Raw genomic sequence first — 22,170 nt, 5'->3', positions numbered from 1 at the left:
GCCATTAACGAAAAATCTTTGTACTTCATTTCAATAATTCCTTTAAAGTTTCAAGGTTTCATATTTTGACTTAAAAAAAAAGTTTTAAAAAAAGTATTCCCTACCATTAGTATATAGATGAAAATCATTCCACCGAATCCCTTTTCTGCTTCCCCTCTCTCTTTCGCTTCAATTTATGACCGCAAACTCTTCCATTTTTCGTACTTCCGCCTCTTCTTCAATAGCTCTTGATCCATTTTTGTCATTCTTCAATCTCTAAAACCTATCTCATTTCATTTTTTCCTTCCTCTTCTTCAATAATAGAACTTTAAATAAAGGATAAATTCTCTCAATTCTGAGATGAACAAACATAAATATAAGAAATTTTAACACTTGAATAATCAATCTTTTGAAGTTATCTCCAATTTGGAAAGAACCAATTTGAACAACTCATTGAGACACTCTCAATTCCCCTTGTTTATATAATTCTTACCCTAATTTTTGAGCAACCAAACATGACCTAAATTCAATTAAAGTATCAAATCCCATAAAGCTCCAAAATGACAATCACCCCTTAAAACTCAACGTAATGATGAATCATCAAACACAAAAAAGGGCCAACAAAGAAATATCATCTTCAATTATAAGGGAACTTTTTGAACTAACCACAATAAATATTAATTTTAAGTGCAAAAAAGATGAACAAATCCTCATTGATTATGCACATGTTATCTTTTTTTCACTCCTGCTTACTTGTTATCCTCGAAGTTGTGTTCGAATTCTCAATGTTGACTCTCCTTATGTGTATTAAAAACTAAATATATTCATTCCTACTCAACTACTAATATAGAATCTTGTTAAAACATTTAAGTTTCAAGGTCTCTTGGTTATTCCATTAGTTATCTTTCACATTGTCATAGTATATACACTTTGATTGAAGTTGGTAGTCCAAGAGATTGGGGAATAGATGGAGAGGAGTTAGAGGGCATTGGAGAAGCGAGAGAAAAAGGTAAGAAAATAGCTAGGAAAGTATTGGGTCATAGATTGTTGTAGAGAGGAAAAAGGGGAATGGAAGAGAGAGAGGCGAAATGGTGTAGATAAATAGTTTCTATCCAGACACTAATGGTAAGATCTTTTTTAAAACCTTATTTATTTATTTTTAAAAAAATGTTAAGAGTATTGATGCAAATTTGAATGTCCATAGGTATTATTGAAACAACGTACATACGGTTTTCATGTATACTAATGGTATGGATTTTTTATTTTTTATTTTTTGGAAAGATTAAGGTTATTAATGCAACTTTTAAAAGTTCATATCTATTATTGGAGCAAGGTGTAAAAATCACAAGTACTTCTATATAATCTAGCCAAATTTAAAAGTGGTCTTAAATCTCTTTTGCCTTATAAAATTTATCATATTTTGTGTTTAATATCATTATTTTGGTTCTTATACTTTAGATTTCATTTTGTTTTAATCCACATACTTTCAATAGATCTTATCGTTTCTGCTATTAAAATTTTTTTTCTAAGTACCTATTAGCATTCTTTTTTTAAATTTGAAAACACATTCATATAGTCTCTTAGTCCAAAAAATTTATTCTTATCATTCAACCAAATTTAAAAGAAATTAACTTTGAATGACTAAATTTAAGATTGATTGAGAGTACAAATAAAATTAGACAACTAACAATATATAGATAAAAATAGAATGAATAATAAATCAAAATAATATTTTTAGCTTTTACCTTACAATTTAGTCAAACCAACTAGTTTAGTATTAATATGAGTGCAACAAAAAAGCAAAAAATTTGACAAATCGGACCGATCCAAGCTAATTCACTAGTTTGATTAGACTTTTAGTATAAAATTGAACATATTGATTTATATTTAGAGGGATCGATTTGACTTTTATTGAAAAAAAAAATAGTCAAAACTGAATTTGGATGGATAATGTATCATTAATATTTTATTTTTTGTTGGATCTATGATGAACTATAACATTACTTTTACTTCCAATATTTTAATTATTATGGTGTATGTGTGTTTATTATTTAGGAAAAGATCCATTGGTCTAAAAGAAACGATATAAATATACCAAATTTTAATCTAAAAGAAGCCAAATTTTAATTTAAGAAAAACAAAAAATGTTAAATTCAAAACCAAGGCTGAAATAAAATATAATAATAAAAAAAAACACCCAATTGAGCCCAAAATATAAAACCAAACTAACATGGATCCAATCGAATAATTGGTTTTGTACTTTATTAGGCATCGATTTGAGATCACGTTTGTCAATCTTAATGAAAATTGAAACGTAATGAGATTCGATTGATGGATCAATCGTAATGGGCTTGAATCGTAAACATTATTTGATTGTTCTTGATTGTGTTTACTTAAAATTATTAATCTATCGTATTTATGGTTATCGTTATCATTATCATTATCAAATGATTTTAATGGTAATGGTAATGGTAGAGGTATGTAAATGTAAAACTCTTAATTCTTATAACGTTACAGTAATAATATATGTAACAGTAACAGTAAAGGTAGTGAGGCCAACGATACAATCAGATTGAGCACATTCAGTTCTTTAATCAAATTGCATTTTGATTATAGATTTGGAGGCGGGCCACACAGTTCATTAGAGTTAATGAACATAGGTAATTAATAATAAATGTAATCAACTTGGGCCCACTTTTCAGATTATCATTGATGTTTTCCTATTTTTTTAAATCAATCGATTTGGTTTGGTTTTTGATAAATCTAAAACTAAGAAAACCGAACCGACTATCAACTTGAAGTTAGGGTTGATGGAACACGAGACATACGCAGCGGAATTATGATCTAATTACCCTCTAATTACTTTTAGTTTAAAGGAAAAGATGCATGCAATTGAAGGGAAAATAGTAATTAAAATTACTTTTGTAGCTCCCGAAAACCACTCTTCCTTGTTGAATCTCGACCCAAACACGAATGGACTACCACTAGAGTTGACCTACTATCCTCTGGACTCAGAACCGGATTGTGGGACCCAGTGGATGAAGAAAACTAAGAGAGAGAAAGATATGGGAAAAAGAAGATGGAATTTGGGTAGGGTTTGGGTTTTTTTTTAGCCCAATTTTAGAAAACAATTTGGCAAAATTGACAAAACTTTTTAATCCAAAATAGAAAGCTCAATTTATAGAAAAAAGCCATGCAACAATTGCATAAACCAAATCCATAAAAACCCAACACCTATAATCCACTATCTTAGTGGGCTTAATGTCTCCACTATAAGCCAACACCTAACCCACTATTTTCTTAGTGAAATTATCCAACAAAAGTTTGGATTTTCCCACTAACTATAGTCAAAGGGCAAAATAGTCATTTGGTCAAAGTCAAACTTTGATAATAAAAAAAGTCAACATTTTGACTTTTTATGATTTTTTCCGTGTTGACTAATTTTGACCTCCCGAGCATGAATCCGCATTCATTTTCTCGAAATTCAAATCACATTTGAATATAAGGTCAGCCAAAGTTTGACTTTTCAAAGTCAAAAGTCAACTCTTTGACTTTTTACATCTTTGACCATTTCCATTATTTCCGAGCTTTCGAATATGAACGTATTCATATTATTGATATTTAAATCACATTTAAATATTAAAGTTATATCTCTAAACTGAAAACCGACCACTATATCATATATACTTGTCGGTTTCTCTCTTTTCACCTAATTCGAACAATTCAAATTATTCTATCATACTGTTCTAAGTTTATTTCATATGAGCTAGTAAGGGAACATAATGGACCTATAGATCATGGGCTCCAACGATCCGAGATTAGCTAGCTAAACTCTTTAGACGGAGTTAATCAACATTCGTTAACTAACGGGTCATTCCACTATAGTCCCGTAGTTGCACTCCCCTCACTATAGATATATTTGTGTCCATTTGATATAACCATGATTAGTAAGCTAATCCTTCACAGGTTGTTCTTAATCTTGGCTGGGTCAATAAAAACCGTTTAACCCCTGAGACTACAATCTTATTCCTTAAGTTCCACTGACCCTCTAATGACAATTGGTTTAAAGTCCAACCTATAAACCGAATCCCTCTCGGGCCAAGGAGAGGGTGGGGCCCCTTGTTCAAGACCTGGATTCAGTACTAAAGGGAACAATCTATCTACTATCCCTATAACGTGTAGGAGTGAATTCTGTCTTGTACCCTATGTTCCCAGCTATCCATCCGATCTTACCCCTGAAATGGGAGGCTTATTGGGCCAGCGATGATGAGTTGCCCTCACCTATGCAGATCTAAGGATAATTCCAAGCAAATAGGAGTTCATAATTGGCTCAGGATTAAGATTAAGTTACCTAGGTCATTAATTAACGAAATAGTCAGTTTTATACATAAAACGACATTTAGAACGTAAAAAGTGACTATTTCATGGTTCAGTCTTATGCAAACTCATTCAATAGGAACACCCCACTCACATATCTCTATATGAACGATTCAGGATCACATCGTTTATACTAACTACAAAGTGGGTCGCATCCATAGTGTCCCCAGAATAAGGCGCCCAACCTTATTCATATACTATAGACCATCTTGGCTATATATTTGAACTTGATCCACATTTATGCCACTACATAAAGTTTAAACTACATTAAATAACATCAGGACCTTAGTTTATTGGATTTAAGATTACAATTTCAATAACAACTTTATCGAAAAACGAAATCGAATATGTTTATTAATTTACAAACTACGAGTTTTAGGACATAAAATCCAACAAGGGTGTGCAAAAAATGGACCAAACCAACGAACCGGACTAAATCGGCTAATTCGCTCCAATTTTCTCCAAGATCCTTGAACATTTGGTTTACTAGTAGAGAGAACGACTGGTTCGATTTGGTTTTCGGTTTAGGAGTTCAAAAAATCACTTAAAATCGAACAAAACAATATTCTTATATATGGGAAATTTGAGAAAACAACCAAATTTGGTGATTCATTTAAATTTATGATAAAATCCAAAATAATAAGATTTTTGGCAAAAACGTATGTCAGTCACGTGATGTCGACTTTTAAAATACCAAGTTGCCTTAATATGGTCAGCCAACAACAATATTGAATAAATTTTAATTGTTATAGCGTATATTGATTTGGTTATCAGTTTCAGATAGAACGGATTTTATAGGGGAAAAAATGGCACATTTTTCAGCATGTTTGAATTACGAATTGATAGTTTTTTTATCACATTTGATTTGTATAACCACTCTTCAAATTCATTCAAAATGAATCAATCTCTGCTTTTTATTGAAGGAAATCGGACACGAGGATTTCCATGAGCAGCGAAAAGATCGACCCAAATTTCAATCGTATTCGAACATTAACAATTACAGTACACAAATAGAAACATACAGTTATGCATAAAGTGAAGGTACAACATGCTTTACTAAATGATCAAGGGAAGAATTGACATAACTTTGAAGACTCGTCTTTAAGACCCTTGATCACGACGAATAATCAGCAACAATGTACCACTTGAATGCTCGTACAACACGACTGCTACACTGCACGATCCACAGCGAACTCAAACAAAGCGATTACTAAGGTCACGAATATTCTGAACACCAAGAACGACCTCCACAGAACCTCAACTATGTCGAGTTGAGTATGACACCACCAAAAAGGTTACTCTGGTATTCTTGGTGGGAGAATCTAGAGTAGAACGATGCCCAATCGTTTAACAAAAGCTATGTGATCGTCTAGCTAAAGCTATGCGATTGTTTAGTTCATCGGTCAGCTGAGAATCTATCGTATAGAAACTCTCCACGATCGTCTAGTCTCTCCAAGTTGTCGTTTAGTAAATCTGATTTATTTGACAACCTTTCGTGAGCACTGTCCGATAGTGGAAATCTCAAATTAACATCACCTAAATTTAGGAAAATATTTTTTCCTTTTATCTCACGGTTACCATGAAACTACCAATAACCTCCCACTCAATTAGTTATTAGAGAAAAAGAGATAATTATCCAATAATTAATATTATTATAAATATAAATGATAACCAACTTACCATACTATATTTTAAACCTATAGTTTTAATATTTTATCTCACGAAACATATATAAATCATTGTTCTTTTTCTATTTCATGGCAATTAATGTAAATCTCATTTACATTAATCCTCCACTAATGTGTATCTCATACATCATACTGATCAATATCATATATAATCGAATTACCTCTTTGTCAATTTGAACATTTCAAATTAACACCAAGAACTAATCTTTAGCTTGAATCTATTGAGTTACCAAGGGGACCTTATGGACATGTAGCTCGAAGCTCCAACGGTACGTGAATAACTGACTAAACTCTTTAGTCACGGAATCCACCATCTGTTAACTGCTAGGCACTCCACTAAAGACCGACAGTTGAACTCTCCTTACCACAGATTATTATGTGTCAATCTTAACCAATCAACAGTGCAACAACCCTTCACAGATCACTCGTAAGTACAGCTCGGCCAATAGGTGTTATGCCCCTGTAGTTACATCTAACTCCTTAAGTATCGCTGATCCCTTTAATGAACATAAGTCATAGTCCTACTATGACTGAAGTTGTGGTCACTATGTTTCAAGCCCCAGAATCAGCCAAGGGAGAAATCTATCTATTTACCCCTACTTCGGGGAAGGAGTGAATTCCATATTGTATAACTGATTTCCCAGCTCCCAAATCAGAAAAGTCCCAAAAAGGTAGGCATGTTGAGTTGGCAATCTGGCCATCTTCACCCATACTAATTAAAGGATCACCCTAAAGGCATGAGTTCTCAAAACACTCAGGATTGAGGTCATGTCACCCATGGTTGTTTAGATGAGATGAAAGTCTCAAATATCAACGATGTTATATACAGAGACGGATCATCTCGTGGTCCGATCTTATACAAATACTTTGTATAGGACACCCCCGCTCGCATGTCTCCACATGAATGGTCAGGATCTACCATCTATAGTAGTTTACAACACTTGCAAACCTCTACAAAGCGAGTCGTATCCGTAGTATCACTAGGATCAAGTATCCAATCTTAATCCTTATACTACAGACCTATTTAAATTATCACTTAAGGCATGATCCTCTTGTATATCTCATATACATGCTTAAGTTTACGTACGATAACCATGGAGCTTTATTTATTGGATATGAGTAAATGTCAAAATGAAATAACACATATTTTATTCATAAACAATGTGTATAATCACAAACAACGAGACTCCGAGATAATTAGGACACCAATCCCAACATTTATATCTCCAAATTTTAATTTGTAATGAATCTTCAAATTTTTCATTATTTTAAATTCTCATTAATATATTTAATTCCCATCAAGATTTTGTTCATTATTTTATGAATATTCTCATCAAACAAACTGTATATTCATTCAAGATTTTCAATTTTTTTAATTTTTTATCACATTTTATCATTTATCATCTTATTATATATTTTTATATCGTTTTAAAATTTTTTATATACATTTTGTTTTATCAGTATCTTAATAAAAATCTATCTCTTTGACAAACAAAATCAAGTAACACTTTTGTAATCATGTTGTTTTTGCTATGGCTTTATTACGAGTTAGACTTCATGCTGTTTTTTCTCTTTATGGGTTCATAGGTTTAAGTTTTGTGATAGATGAAGTTAGAAATACAGTGTAATTTTTGAAGTTTAAGTGAAAATAGAATTATAAATACAATGTAATTAATGAAACTTCTGTTATAAAATTATGACCTAATCAATTAAAATAAATAAATAAATAAACAAGCTCCCTCCTTGATGGTTCTCCACCCGAATTATATTCGAATTTATATTTTATGATCAAATTAGATTTTATCTAACTACTTTTCGAATTAATCACAATAAATAAAAACTTTATGATTTTTCTTCCCAATTTATATTCGAAATTCATCTTTTATCATCAAATTTGATTTTCTTTAACTAACTTTAAATTTGTTTAGATTCAATTGTATCTAAATCTTTTTTCATTACTTTATAGATATTGTTATCAAGTTAATTTGATTTTTCTTTCTTTCATAATGTGATATATATATATATATAATTAGATTCGTTTAAAAAAAAAAAAATCTTTTTTCAGTTTTTGTGTATATTCTTTGTCATATTTTATCTCACACTATATTATTATATTATTATACCATTTTTAGCTATTTGAAATCCATGGTTGGTTATCAATATCTTAAAAAAATCCATGGTTGGTTATCAATATCTTAAAAAAAATCCATGGTTGGTTATCAATATCTTAAAAAAAGTGTTTGTTCTTCACGCATAAATAAGCATTTAATTTATGTATTATATCTTATTAATTTTTCTCTAGCAATACTAGTATGTTCGGATGATTAACTAATATATATTTACACATACAATGTATAGTAATATGAAACTATGAAATTTAACTAGCCTATATTTATACATACAATAATGTAATTGTAATATGAAGTTATGAGGTTTTAACCATAAGTTTTCTTGATTACTGATTGTAATACTTAATGATATTTCTCCACCAACATCGTTATGTTCCGGTAATTAACTAATATCATTTACACATACAATGCAATAGTAATATGAAACGATGAGATTTAACTTATCTACATTTACACATATAGTGTAATTGTAGAGTTTAAACATCCCACTTATAGGTTATGTTTCTTTTTAATTTTTTTTAGAGTCATAATTGATATAATTTAGAATATAATTAATTTAAATTTATTTGATAAGAGATTTGAAAATTTTGAATTAAGTTAGACAAAATATTTAGAATTTATAAATTTTTAATTAGAGTTATATATAGAGAGAAAATAATAACAATAACAATAATAATAATAATAATAATATATCATATTATTATTACTCAACAATCTAAATAAAATAAAATAACAAAAACTTTAAATTTCATCTTATTCATTTAGGCGCCCCAAATCTCTCTCTCCTTCACAACAATATTAATAATATATCATATAGAGAGAGAAAATAATAACAATAATAACAATATTAATAATATATCATATTTGTTGGGAATGTCATAGAACTTGCAGTTCGTGTTAAACATTTTATTTATCAATAATAATAAGTTGGCAGATAGATTGGACCACGAAAATAGTCACTTTTCTTTATAACGACCGTTTACTGTTAAAACTGATTATTTCATTTATTAAATAACCTAGTTAACTCGATCTTAATCCTGAGCTAGCTATGAACTCCTGTTTGTCCGGGATTATCCTTTCATCTGCAAACGATGAGATTAGTCCAACAACACTGCTCAATAAGCTTTCCATTTTGGGATAAGGCTGGACGAATAGCTAGGGACATAGCCCTGCAAGATGGAACTCACTCCTACCCAATTTAGGATTAACAAATAGGTTGTTTTCTTAAGTACTGATTCCAGGTCTTGAACAATCGGGGTGTCGCCTTCTCATGATGGAGAAAAGATTTGATTCATAGGGATTATGAATCAAAATTGTTCATTAGAGGGTCAGTGGGAACTTAAGGAATATTCATAGGGGTAAAACGGTTATCTTGACCCAGCTGTGATTACGAACAACCTATGAAGGATCGACTTACTGATTATGGTTATGTAAAGTGGACATAATATATCTACAGTGAGGAGAGTTCAACTATGTGCTATAGTGGAGTGACCCATTAGTTAACAAATAGGGGTTAGTTCGATCTAATGAGTTTAGTCGATTGATCTCGGATCGTTGGAGCCCATGATCTGTAGATTTGCGAGGTTCCACTACTAGCTCCTAAATGGATAAACTTTAGAGTAGCTTAATAAGTTAATTTGAAACGTTCAAATTAAAATTAAACGGAATAGGAGAATTTATTTTTAAATATGATTTAAATATATGAATATGGATTTGTGCAAAAAATAATTTAATATTAAATTAATTTATGAAATGAATTTTTAGTTTTAAAAATCAAATTTGATTTTGAAATCGGTTTTGATAATATTAAACTGAAAAGCTAGAAACATACACAAATGGAAAAATAAGTTTTCAATTACCCATCTTCTACATGCTCACACAAACAACATTTACTTTATCCTCATTTACTCAAAGCATGAGCTGCAATTCATAGCTACAACTCATGCAATGATCTTCTTTACATGTTCACCTGCAATAAATAAAGAAGATTGGAGTAAATTTGAGGCATGCATTCTAATGAAATTTTAGAGAAAATTTTAGGTTGAAGAAGAGTTCTTCAAGTTGTGTGGTGCTGTGAGCTTCTCCTTGTTTTTTTCATTGCTTCAAGTTGTTTTTGAGTCCCATAACTCGTTCTAAAGCTCCAAGAGGATAGTGAGGAAGATCTTGAGGTGGTTCATGGTGATCTTTAGAGGAGACAACTGACATTGATCAAGATCTTGAAGAGTTCTACAAAGGTATGACTACACACACTCTTATATTTAGATGAGCATGCATTTATTTCTGCCAAAATTAGTGAATTTGAATGTTTATTGATCCTTATTGTTTCTGTTGCATGTTAATACACTCTTACAATTGGTATCAGAGCGTCATATAAGCATTCAATTTGGTTTAATTTTGTTGTAGTGGGTGTTTTTCATGGGATATATGAAACTGATCACTTATATGGCTTTCTGAGTTTTGACATTTTATTTCTCTTTAATTTCTCAATTAAATTTATAATTGGCTATTGATTCATGAGCTTATATTTGTTATCAAGAGTTTATAATTTATTTGGAGTCATTAAAGTTGAAATTAAGCCATAATTGAAGAAACAAATGAAGAAGGTCGAGCTGCATTTTCAGTTTTTTCCAGCTTCTACTCAAAATTGTCATTAAGGTTCAGACGCTAAACGATCATCTAGCTCCAGGCATTACACGATGTGAAGAAAATTCAGACAATCATATAGCTATGAGCGCTGGTCGTTGTGATGTTGAATGCTAGACGACCGTGTACCTGCGGGAGCTAAACGATGTGTTGAAATTCTATGAAATAGCATTACGTGATCGTGTAGCTTTGCGTGGGAACTAAACAATGTGTTAGAGGTGCTATACGATGGCATTACACGATCGTGTAGCTACGTCGCGAGCTAAACGATACAATGAAGTTCTATGCGATGGAACTAAGCGATCGTGTAGCTGCGGCACTCAACGATGCGATGAAGTTCTATGTAATGGAATTAAACGATCATGTAGCTGCAGTGGAAACTAAATGATGACAAGAAGCGCTATGCGATGGTGTTAAGCGATCGTGTAGTTCTACCCGAGAGCTAAACGATTGCACTATGTGATATACAGAAGACACTAAGCGATCGTGTATCTTTGCCCAACACTAGGTGATGGTGTTAGACGATAGCCTTCAGTGTTACACGATCAACCTTAGCGAGATTTTGAGGTTTGACCGAGAGTAGCCGGTTCGATCGGTTTTCTCGAGGTCCAATCTGGTTCAGCTTCAAAAGGTTTTTAACTGGTCCAGTTCAGATTTTGTTGGTCTGGTTCAGACTTATCCAGTCTAGTTCAAGATGCTTGAGTTCGATGTGAAGCGGTTCAAAGACGGTTTTTAAGCTGTTTGTAAAAGTTAGGCTTCTGTTTGCTTGTTTATGCCAAAACTAAAACTACATAAGTTAGTATTTAATTATTTATACATATGATGTATGTAATAATTAAATGATTCATGTATGTGCATACAATATGCCATGTAGATTTAAAATCCCACTGTAGGAAGCATGTTACATGCATTGAAAGTATGTTATAAATGTTATATAATATATAGTATGCATGTTAGGGTTATATTAGATGTTGAATGCCTTTGTTGAATGTTGTGGATGTTTAACATGTCTACAAATTTTGTAAGCTGTTATAAAATTGGGTTAAATGTTTAAAATCCATAACAAAGAACAGTTGCATGCTCACTTAGGTCAACAACTAGTTTTAATCGTTAAAATAAATTTTTACCTTATAAAATTTGATTACAAACTCATATCGGTTCATAAACCTGTCTAAGGTTGGGGGTACTTAAGTTGACGGTTTACAGAACATCTCCTACCTGGGGGATTATGATTGAAAGATTTAGCATTGTTAACTAATTTTATGAGCTTGCATGAGTGACGTGAGATAATAAAATGGTTTATCACCTAGACATTATAGGTTAAATCCAATTATAAGCATTATACTTGGATAAACCACTTAGACTTAGGTTGTTTAAATTTAGTCGTTACACCTAAATAAATACCCAAACATATAGAACACTTCAGTGGAAGATTAAAAATATATTCGATATATAGTTATTAGCTCTCATGTCCTCAAGAGTTCACACCATGAGATCCATGCCCTGCTTCGTGTCGCTTTTACCACGATTGCTCAATTCGGAAAGTGTTTGCATGGGTCAATAACAAGGTGAATGAGGGAGGTAGTTCATATTAAGTGGGTGAAGGAAATGTGTCAACATTGCCCTACGGTCTCCTCCATTGGTCTGAACCGTGAGATTCCTATGTTGTGTTTGCTATCATTTTTAGGCGGCACTGCTAGTCGTTAACCGCGACGATCCCCTCAGAGGGTTGTAACATAGGATTCGGAACAACCCAGACTTCAGTAAAATGAATAGTGTCTTATAGTTCCGTCTTATGTATTGTCTTCTATTTCGGAGGCATATTCATACCGTTCTATAAGATCTGAAAATGGCGGGTCACATTTACAAGAATTACTAATTGTTAGTAAAGATCTTGACTGAAAATGATAACCAAAAGAGCTATAAGAATAAGAAGTTATTCTGATATAGTATTTGATTAAGAATTGTCTTGCTTTTGTGAAGGAATTCTTGACTTCCCTTTAGTAGCAATTGTTCTAAATCGTTAAAGTATCGTTGCAAATAAATAAAGATTTATTTGGTACTTTATTTTTGCTAAAAATAGATTTAGATGCATATTTAATAGAGTTTGTTTAAAATGTTTCAGCAATGTCGAACTCAGTCATACAATTGCGAGCTTCCGATAAATTTAATAGAGATGGTTATTCAAAATGGAAATCAAACATCAATACGATATTAGTTGTAGACGATGTGAGGTTTATGTTGATAGAGGAATGTTCTCCGGTTCCTAGTTCAACAGCCACCCGAAATGTTTTGGACATCTATGATAGGTGGGTGAGGGCTAATGGGAAAGCTCGGGCCTATATCTTAGCGAGTATATCTGATGTACTCAATAAGAAGTATGAGGTCATGGGCACCGCCCGTGAGACAATGGTATCATTACAGGAGATGTATGGGCAACCGTCATTCTCTGTTAGACATGAAGTCATTACGTATATCTGTGTTATGCGCATGAAAGATGGAACCAGCGTAAGAGAACATGCTCTCGATATGATGGTTCATTTTAATGTTGCGAAGGCTCACGAGGGGCGATGATAGATGAGACGAGTCAAGTAAGCATGATACTAGAATCTCTCTCGGAGAGTTATCTACCGTTCAGAACAAATGCTATTATAAACAAAATCACTTATAATTTTTTTGAATTTTTTCAATGAAGAGTTATCATCACGATCGTCGAAGAGTTATCACTTATGCTACCATTCAATGGATGTTTTTTGTAATTTTTGTGGACAGATCTACCTTTTCTTAATTTTTCGTGCATAATTGTTTTTTTTTTTTGTATAATTATTTATTTTTTTATTTTCGTTTTTTGTTATTGAATTAGTGATGAAGAGAGAAACTGCATTGATTACATAGAGATAAGATGCATTTAATATGATTTTTTAACGTTTTCAAATGGAGGCAGAGAATTTGAAATTTTTTTATTTATCTAATTTAATTGGAGAGATAAAATGCATTTTATGATATTTTATTTTCTATTTTCGTTGGTTTCACGTATTTGTTTTCGGATTCATGGTTATTTAAAATATACCTCGTAACACTTTGTTAGGTATTTGAAAATATTCTAACAAATATATGAAATATACCACAATATATAAATTAGAGATTGATTCAATTATTGACATAAATCACCATTTTGTTTTTAATGTCGATCTTAGTGATCAATTCATGTTTGTTCATTTGTACATGTAATATATTACATTGTTTATTTGGAAACATTCTAAAAAATTTATGAAATATACTGGTAAATATATTTTATATCTACTCAAATATTAATGGTTGTTTTTAAATATACCTTAGAACTCAAATACTTTTTGACATGTATGTCAATATTTTTTTTTTTGTTTATTTGATGTGTATATCCCAAGTATTATGATATATATGCACTTATAATTAGGTATTGATATTTTATTGCTTTGATATGTATGTTTCTATATCTTCGAACATCATTTTAGATGTTTGCAAATATTCAAACTAAAAAATCGAAAATATGTATCATAGTATATATTGAACAAGAATATATATATCACAACACATATAAAAAAAACCATCTTATATATTGAAAACGAAAAATCACCATACGACAGTATGTATCATAAAGACCCCCATATGACAATATATATCATAGTATATATAAAAAAACCACCCTATATACTACCGTCGACCGTCATCATCCAGAACCCTACGCAAATAGTTCATCCCGTGTTGGATCCGTTCGCCCCACATTGGAAAAACAACCCACGCCGAATCTGCTTGCCTAGGCCGGAAAAATCACCCACGCCAAAATCTCCCATCCCAACGTTGTAAAAAATGCCCCGCGCCAGATCTGCTCGCCACATGCCGAAGATGTGCTGAATCTATTTGTCCCGCATCAGAAGATTTGCTCTATGCGTCGGATCTGAGGAAGAAGGTGACAACTAGATCTTGGTAGGCGCCTTGTCGACGATGGCAAGGTGGACAGACGAAAGGAGATGACAACGATGGACTGACAGAGAGAGGTGGTGACGGTGGCAAGGTGGACGAAGAGAGAGAGACATAGATGGAAAGATGAGAGAGAAATTGAAGAAGACGAAGTGTGAATTGGATATGAAAAGATGAAATGTGGTTTGGATATGAAAAGATGGGAGAGAAACGAAATTATTAAAAAGAATCATTAATGGAGGCGAGTGAGATATAAAAAGTTTTTCCACTTTTATATTTTTTTAATGCTTAGAGGGTTAAATAATAAAAGACCACTTATTTTTTTTTTTAAAATATGAAGTTCACCGTGACATTTATGAAAAAATGAAAAATTCAAGATATAAGTATAATATTGAGTTATAATTAAGGCTATATGGGTAGAAACCCCATTTTAAATACTCCAGTCCATATTCAGCCCACAACCCACAGCCCATGAGCCCAAATCTAGAAGCCTATTTACTTTGTTGTAGCTTTAAATATATTGTTATTAGATATTTATCTATCCCGAATCCGAACGTTGTAGTTCAATTTTGAAATACATAAACGGGGGAAAGAAGAAGAAACCCCAATTTCATCAATCTCTCTCTCTCTCTATTTTTGCTCCGTGTATCTGTAATCTCATTTCAAGTTTCGATCTACTATCGATCTCTGATACACTTGCTTTGAGTTGATTTTCGATCAGATAAGAAAAAGTCAGCAACAATTTTCTGCAATCATCAAGCGCAGGTAGTTCCTCACTCCTCTTTCGTCCTCTTTTTAATTTCTTGACCCCTTTGTTTGACTACTTGAATTTCAAGACCATTTCCTCTAGATGCCCTCCGTCGCTCTCAATTGCTTACTTAGTTGCTTGTCTAAAGTATTTTATTCACTGTTTGCTTCCAGCCCACTTCCACTGGACGCATTTCGGACTCATCGGGGCACTATTTGCATTCTATGATTTCATGATTTATGACTTGACGTAATTTGAGACCATTGGATTAATGGGTCTCTACTTGTGTTGTGATTTTTTGTTCGATATCGATTGTATTTCTGTTGAAGGGTTACCGTCAAATATCTGTAAATCATTTACTATTTCTTTGTGACTTATTCTCGCCTCAGTTCCATGATACGAATCATAATTCTCTGCCCATTTTCATTTGTTTATTTTCCCTGTATATATATGTGTGTGTGCGCATGTGTGTGTATATGTATGTATGTATATCTATATGTACGTATATATATATATCGTTTTCCCATTCATTGCATTGATATATTTTTATTCTGTTCTATTCACAGAATGGGTGTTGAAAATTACCATGTAATCGAGCTGGTTGGGGAGGGGTCTTTTGGTAAAGTGTACAAGGGGAGGCGAAAGAACACAGGCCAGGTGAATTGTGTATTTATTATAATTCTTTTGCTTTGCTCGTTAAGGTTATTAATTAAAGTTGTTTGTGGCTCTTCTCAGACCGTTGCAATGAAGTTTATTATGAAGCATGGAAAAAGCGAGAAAGACATTCATAATTTAAGACAGGAAATTGAGGTACACGACTAATTTTCTCGGTATTCCTACATGCACTGTCTGTAATTTTGTATATCGTTTCTTCGTTGTGATTATATTAGTTGCATATTTTGTTTCTCTGTGTTCCCAATTGATCTGGTGAAGGAAATACTTCAGAGGAAGTAAAATTACTTTTCCGGTGGGTGTAACATTTGGTGATTGTTGTATTGGTAGAAAGAAAGTTAAGGTGCAATGCATAGTCGCATACTACTATTTTTGTACTTTATTTCTTAAAATAAGGAACTTAAGTTGCTTGGCACACTTCAAATTTTCTATTTCATATTTAAAAGAATTTAAGGTGCTAGAAATACTTTTTCGCTTCTTTATTTATAGTATTTTCTATTTCTATGCAATCACGTATAATAAGTGAAGAATGACCATTATTTTGTGAGATTAATCCTTATTATTTCATTTCCTCCATTAAATTAAGGTATCTAGTTTTCATAATGTTGCAGATATTAAGAAAGCTGAAGCATGAAAATATCATCGAAATGCTCGACTCGTTTGAAAGCCCGCAAGAGTTTTGCGTTGTCACTGAATTTGCACAAGTAATTCATCTTCTTTTTTCTCTTGATATTGATTAAATATATCTATAGCATACATTTTTGCCCATTTATTGTAGATTGCAAAATTCTCTGCATGAAGTAATGACACACACACACACACATAAAAGGAATCAGAACTTTTCCTGTATGATTGAAACATTATGGTACAGTAACCAAAATCTATTTAATAAATATTCAACCGAAATCCACAAGATTACGTTGCAAAGTACAAAGTAAAAGGGACTTCCACTTAGAACAGAATGACATACATTTCTTGATAGAAAGTGAAATCTGTTTTTGTAGAACAAGTAATGTGCAAATCTTTTCTCGATAGAAATGAAGCTTGCTTCTTAACAAAAGGAACTTATAACCAAACCTAGCTTATGCAAAATCAGTTTCATGCATGTGACAATTTCTGATTGCTAGGGTGAACTTTTTGAGATCCTAGAGGATGATAAATGCCTTCCCGAAGAGCAAGTTCAAGCAATTGCGAAACAGTTGGTAATTCCTGAATTTATCTCTTTTCTTGGTCAATTATTATTCTAGGTTAGGTTACCAAGACTTTATAGGATCGTTCAATTGTATGAGTTTTTGAATATTCTCTTAACCTGATTAGAACAAAAACTTTCAGGTAAGAGCATTGCACTATTTGCACTCCAATCGTATAATCCACCGTGATATGAAGCCCCAAAATATTCTTATTGGAGCTGGATCTGTTGTGAAGGTTTGTCCTCACCATATCATGTTGACCGTATCTGTCTGTTACTAGTAATATGTTTTTAAGTGTTCTGTAACTCAATAGTAGTAACTTGAACTTCTTTAAGTGTTCTATAGTGTCAAACTTGTTTCGGTAGTACGATGTAGATGTATTCTAATTATGGAAGAATATTAGCAATGTTGTTGATAAGTCAAAAATTTCGAATGTTCTGCATCAATAAGTGGGCAGGGAGATGTGCAAGTTTGGTGACGTATAATATATGTGTGACTTGCCACTATAGGATAATTTATCAGGACAATATTTGGTAGATGAACATACATCAATGTAGAAAATGATATTAAGTAAACATTAGTAATTAGCCAAAGAGTTTGTCAGTATGAGTTGGTAATAAATATAGTTGATATGATCGTATGAAGGGAGACAATAACAGGCTATTTGTTCCACTATTTTCCAGTTTCACTTTTAGGTCCTTCTCTCGCCACCTTACTTCCTATCTACTTTGTTGTAGCTTTTCCTCCCTCCCTCATTTTATTATTCTGTTCTAGTTCTCTTTCTATCTCTCCCTGTCTTTTGGCCTCCCCTTTCTATTTAATGTTTGTTCTTATTTTATCTTGACTACTTACCACCCTTTCTCTCATTTCAACTTTTGCTTCAGCTGTCTTAACTCTATGGGGGTGCTTGGTCTACCGACTTCATAAGTCGGTGTTAAATAACTCAACTCAACAAACTTCAATAGAGTTTGTACATTTATCGAGAAACTCCATCTTCCCCATTTTTCTCTCTTTTGCACATTTGTTGAGGAATTCCATCTTCACACATAAACTTCCTAAATCCAACATACTAATAACAGACTTCGTAATTCAACTCAACACCAAAACACCCCCTAATTTTTTTGTCTAATTATTCTATCTTTTTCCTTCAATTAAATTGTTTTCGTTCTAGCACTCCCTCTCCCTTCTCTCGTGGTCTTTTTATCTCTCTTGAGTTTTTCCTTTTTGGTTTGCTCATCTCTCTACTTTTAATTTGTCTCTCTCTTTCGGTCTTCAATGCTATGCATTTATCTCTACACTCTCACGACTTAAATTTATGAACAATTTTTGTAACTATCTATTATATATATCCATGATTATTTGTGAAGTATCTGCTGTCATCCAAATATCCATTGGCAGATCCTAAATCCAAGGCATACTTGTTGATATTTTCATCCTTGTTTCTTATAAAAGTTTTTTGCACTCTTGACATTTGAAAAAGTATATTTATTTTGAAGCTCCACTTTTGGGGCTTCTGTTACATATTTCTTTGTTTTTTCCCCTTGTATTAAGCAGCTTGCTTTAATTCTACATCAATTCAGTACATAGGTGTGTGAATTTATTAAAATTACCTTTTTTTTCATATAAGTTATACCGCATTTTTTGTAATGCATTGATGAAATAATTTGATTGAATGTTTTTGTGTACTATCAGTACCAGTTTATCTCATTCAATTTTGCTTTATATGCTATTATTTTTGGCACATTCCATACTTTTAACAATCCAACTACACAATGCGATACAATTTTTCTTACTTAATTATTTTAGTCATATACTGACACCCCCTACTCTTTTTATGCTTTACTTACCTCAGCTTTGTGATTTTGGGTTTGCTCGAGCAATGTCAACAAATACTGTCGTTTTGCGGTCAATAAAAGGTAAATTGAATTGTTTTCTATATGCTTTATATGATTACCAGAAATTGAAAAGGACAATTTGCATCTGGTTGTCAAATACAGGCATTCCTCCTTTTCTTTGCGTTAGAGGGAATCTTTTATTATGCTCTATCCTTTGGTAACCAGTGATTGTTAGAGTTGCTATGATTTTGAGCAATAATGTACTTTCCATTCATCTGCCTTATTGCATTGTAAAATGTAAAGTTTTTTTGATAACTATATGATGTGAATGTGTTTCGAGGCTTTCCGGTTTTAACTAAACTATTATAAAGTTGTCACACTCCCTGTTTGTTTATTAATATTTTGTCATTGACTTTATTTAGGCACGCCTTTGTACATGGCTCCAGAATTGGTCCGTGAGCAACCCTATAATCACACTGCAGACCTGTGGTCATTGGGAGTGATATTGTACGTGGATTATTTCCGTCAATTTTATTTCTGTTCATTATCTTCTATTATGAAATTACGTATTTTTCATTCTTATGTTGTATCTGATTTTTCTTAATTGTTAGTTGAATAATCTCTTTGGCTACTCTCTTATTCATCCTATTGGCTGTTTAAGATTTTATGTCTTTGTTCAATTTTCATCCATATGCTATTATTCCATAGAATAGACAATTGAGGCTGTGTTACTTTTTTTTTGCAATGTTCTAATAGATTGTCTACTTTTCATGATCCCTATGTCTTAAGAGATTACTTATGGTGAAGAAGGTCAGTCACGTATATACTTGAGTTTTATTGATCTAATGAAATCCTCAATCACCGTTGCTTGTATGTAAGTTGAGCATCGTTGATAGAAACTGAAGTCTGGAAGTGAATTTTATTAAAAAACTGAACTGTGCAGATGCATACAACAAGCTATTTATGGAGCTTGAGACCAACTAACCAACTAAGTCTTAGAAAAACTTTAACTAATCTGCTGGACAGAAAACAGCATAACATGATTGGTTCTAAAGAATTAATGCTAAATACAGAACTCTTTAAAGAACTAAACATAAAGGCCCACGGTAAAAATTAATTAACCACAATGACTAAATATCCAAAGAAACATGCAAGATTAACCCAAGATACTACAAGACTGCATCATATTCCAACCCTCCAAAATTGAACCCGTCCACAAGAGCAGGTGGCGAGAGTTAAGGAATCTGGGTTATGAAATTCCACAAGAGGTGGGATGAATGTTTAGTCATGGTGGTAGCTCAACCCGATAGGCATTAGTTCTAATTCTTCGTAAAATCTAAAGAGGACCAATCTTCTTAGGAGTAAGTTTTGTTTGGTGTCCAGTAGGTAATCGGCTTTTTTTGTAGAAACACCATGACAAGGTCACCAACAACAAAGGTTTTCTCTCGTCGACATTTATCAGCAGTTGATTTGTAAGAAGAATTTGCCTTTTCAAGCTAATCACGAACATCTTTATGTAGCTCCACTATTCTTTCAGCTATTTCTTCAGCCTCCATACTGACATGAAAAGTACAAGGACGATTAGCAAGGTCAACGGTTAACCGAGGAGATGAGTGTATACTATCTCAAATGGAGGCTTCCCTATTGATTTGTTTTTCATATGATTAAACGCAAATTTAGCTTGAACCAACCAATGAAAGATCCCACTGTTTAGGTTTGGTTCCTCCTAAATAATGGATTAAGTTCCCAAAGTTCTATTGGTAACTTCCGTCTGTCTATTCGTTTGAGGATTGCTCGTAGTGCTAAATTTGAAGTTTGTCTCAAACTTTTTCTCGTATGCCAAAAATAACTCAAAAATTTGACATCTTGATCCGAAACTATTGATTTGGGGATGCCATGTAGTCTTACAATCTCCCTGAAAAATAGATTAGCAACATAAACTACATCAGAAGTTTATTTGCAAGGAAGGAAGTGAGACATCTTACTAAATTGGTCTACTACAACAAGCACAGAGTCATATCCTCGTTGGGTCTTAGGAAGTCCCAGGATGAAGTCCATGGATAAATCCTCTAATAGTATTAGGGATCGACAGTGGATTGTAGAGAACTGGTATTTTGGGATGATCCTTTAGATGTTTGAGAAACATAGCATCTTTTAACAAAGTTAGTCACATCACGACGTAATTTAGGCCAATAAAGACGTTTTGAAAGTAAATCAAGAGTCTTATCTTGTCCAAAATGTCTACTGAGGCCACCAGCATGAACTTCACGGAGCAATGCTTCTTGAAGAGATCCAAAAAGGGATACATAATTGATTGCCCTTGTAGGTATCCTTCAATTAAATTAAAGTCCCCTGTATGGACATTTGCATTGCAATCTCTCCATATGGTAGCAAATTCTGGGGGTCAGTAGGATAATATTTAGCTAATTGTTCAAAGGCTATCACTTTCCCTTTCACAATAGCCAACAATTGGTGTTTTCGGCTAAGGGCATCTGCTACTTTGTTAGATTCTCCTGATTTATGTTTTATAACAAAGTCAAAACGTTGGATAAATGTGATCCAGCGAGCGTGCATGCGGCTGATCTGTTTTTGAGTTTGCAGAAACTTTAAAGAGAAATGGTCAGTAAATAAGATAAATTCTTTACTTATTAAATAATGTGCCCAGATTTTTTAGAGCCTTAACAAGTGAATAGAGCTCTTTCTCATAAGTACATTTTGCTCTTGACACTCAAATTTTCACTGTAATATTCAATTGGGTGATCATTTTGTGATAATACTGCTCTTATTCCTACACTAGATGCATCGACTGAGACTTGGAAAGGGAGATTAAAATCTGGAAATGCCAAAACAGGAGCATTGCTTAGTTTTTTCATTGATAAGTCAAAGCTATCATTTTGTTCTTTTGTCCATTGGAGCCTACCCTTCTTTAAACAATTTGTGAGAGGAGTG

General features: G+C 32.7%; 2 protein-coding genes across 4 annotated transcripts in view; both read left to right on the top strand.

The window, feature by feature from the left end:
- Positions 1-12,943: 12,943 nt before the first annotated feature.
- LOC120067424 lies at positions 12,944-13,390 on the top strand. Its single transcript, XM_039018990.1, has one exon. It carries the CDS (start codon positions 12,944-12,946, stop codon positions 13,388-13,390), a length of 447 nt encoding a protein of 148 aa, XP_038874918.1.
- A 1,943-nt stretch (positions 13,391-15,333) lies between these two features.
- Positions 15,334-22,170, top strand: part of LOC120067183 (serine/threonine-protein kinase TIO) — a 32,847-nt gene continuing 26,010 nt past the window's right edge. Inside the window, exons 1-9 of one of the 3 annotated variants that reach the window (XM_039018658.1) lie at positions 15,334-15,541; positions 15,698-15,773; positions 16,091-16,181; positions 16,260-16,334; positions 16,808-16,900; positions 17,324-17,398; positions 17,529-17,621; positions 19,239-19,302; positions 19,644-19,728. In XM_039018658.1, the coding sequence (XP_038874586.1) occupies positions 15,757-15,773; positions 16,091-16,181; positions 16,260-16,334; positions 16,808-16,900; positions 17,324-17,398; positions 17,529-17,621; positions 19,239-19,302; positions 19,644-19,728 (593 nt within the window). In that variant the 5' untranslated portion in view covers positions 15,334-15,541; positions 15,698-15,756. Of the gene's footprint in view, positions 15,542-15,697; positions 15,872-16,090; positions 16,182-16,259; positions 16,335-16,807; positions 16,901-17,323; positions 17,399-17,528; positions 17,622-19,238; positions 19,303-19,643; positions 19,729-22,170 lie in introns of those variants that run through there. The other 2 variants (XM_039018659.1, XM_039018660.1) reach the window with 2 other exon arrangements.

Source organism: Benincasa hispida, chromosome 12 (genome assembly GCF_009727055.1).
Source record: "Benincasa hispida cultivar B227 chromosome 12, ASM972705v1, whole genome shotgun sequence".
Classification (NCBI taxonomy): domain Eukaryota; kingdom Viridiplantae; phylum Streptophyta; class Magnoliopsida; order Cucurbitales; family Cucurbitaceae; genus Benincasa; species Benincasa hispida.
The sequence above is the reverse complement of the archived record's forward strand: the minus strand, read 5'-3'. Positions and strand labels throughout refer to the sequence as shown.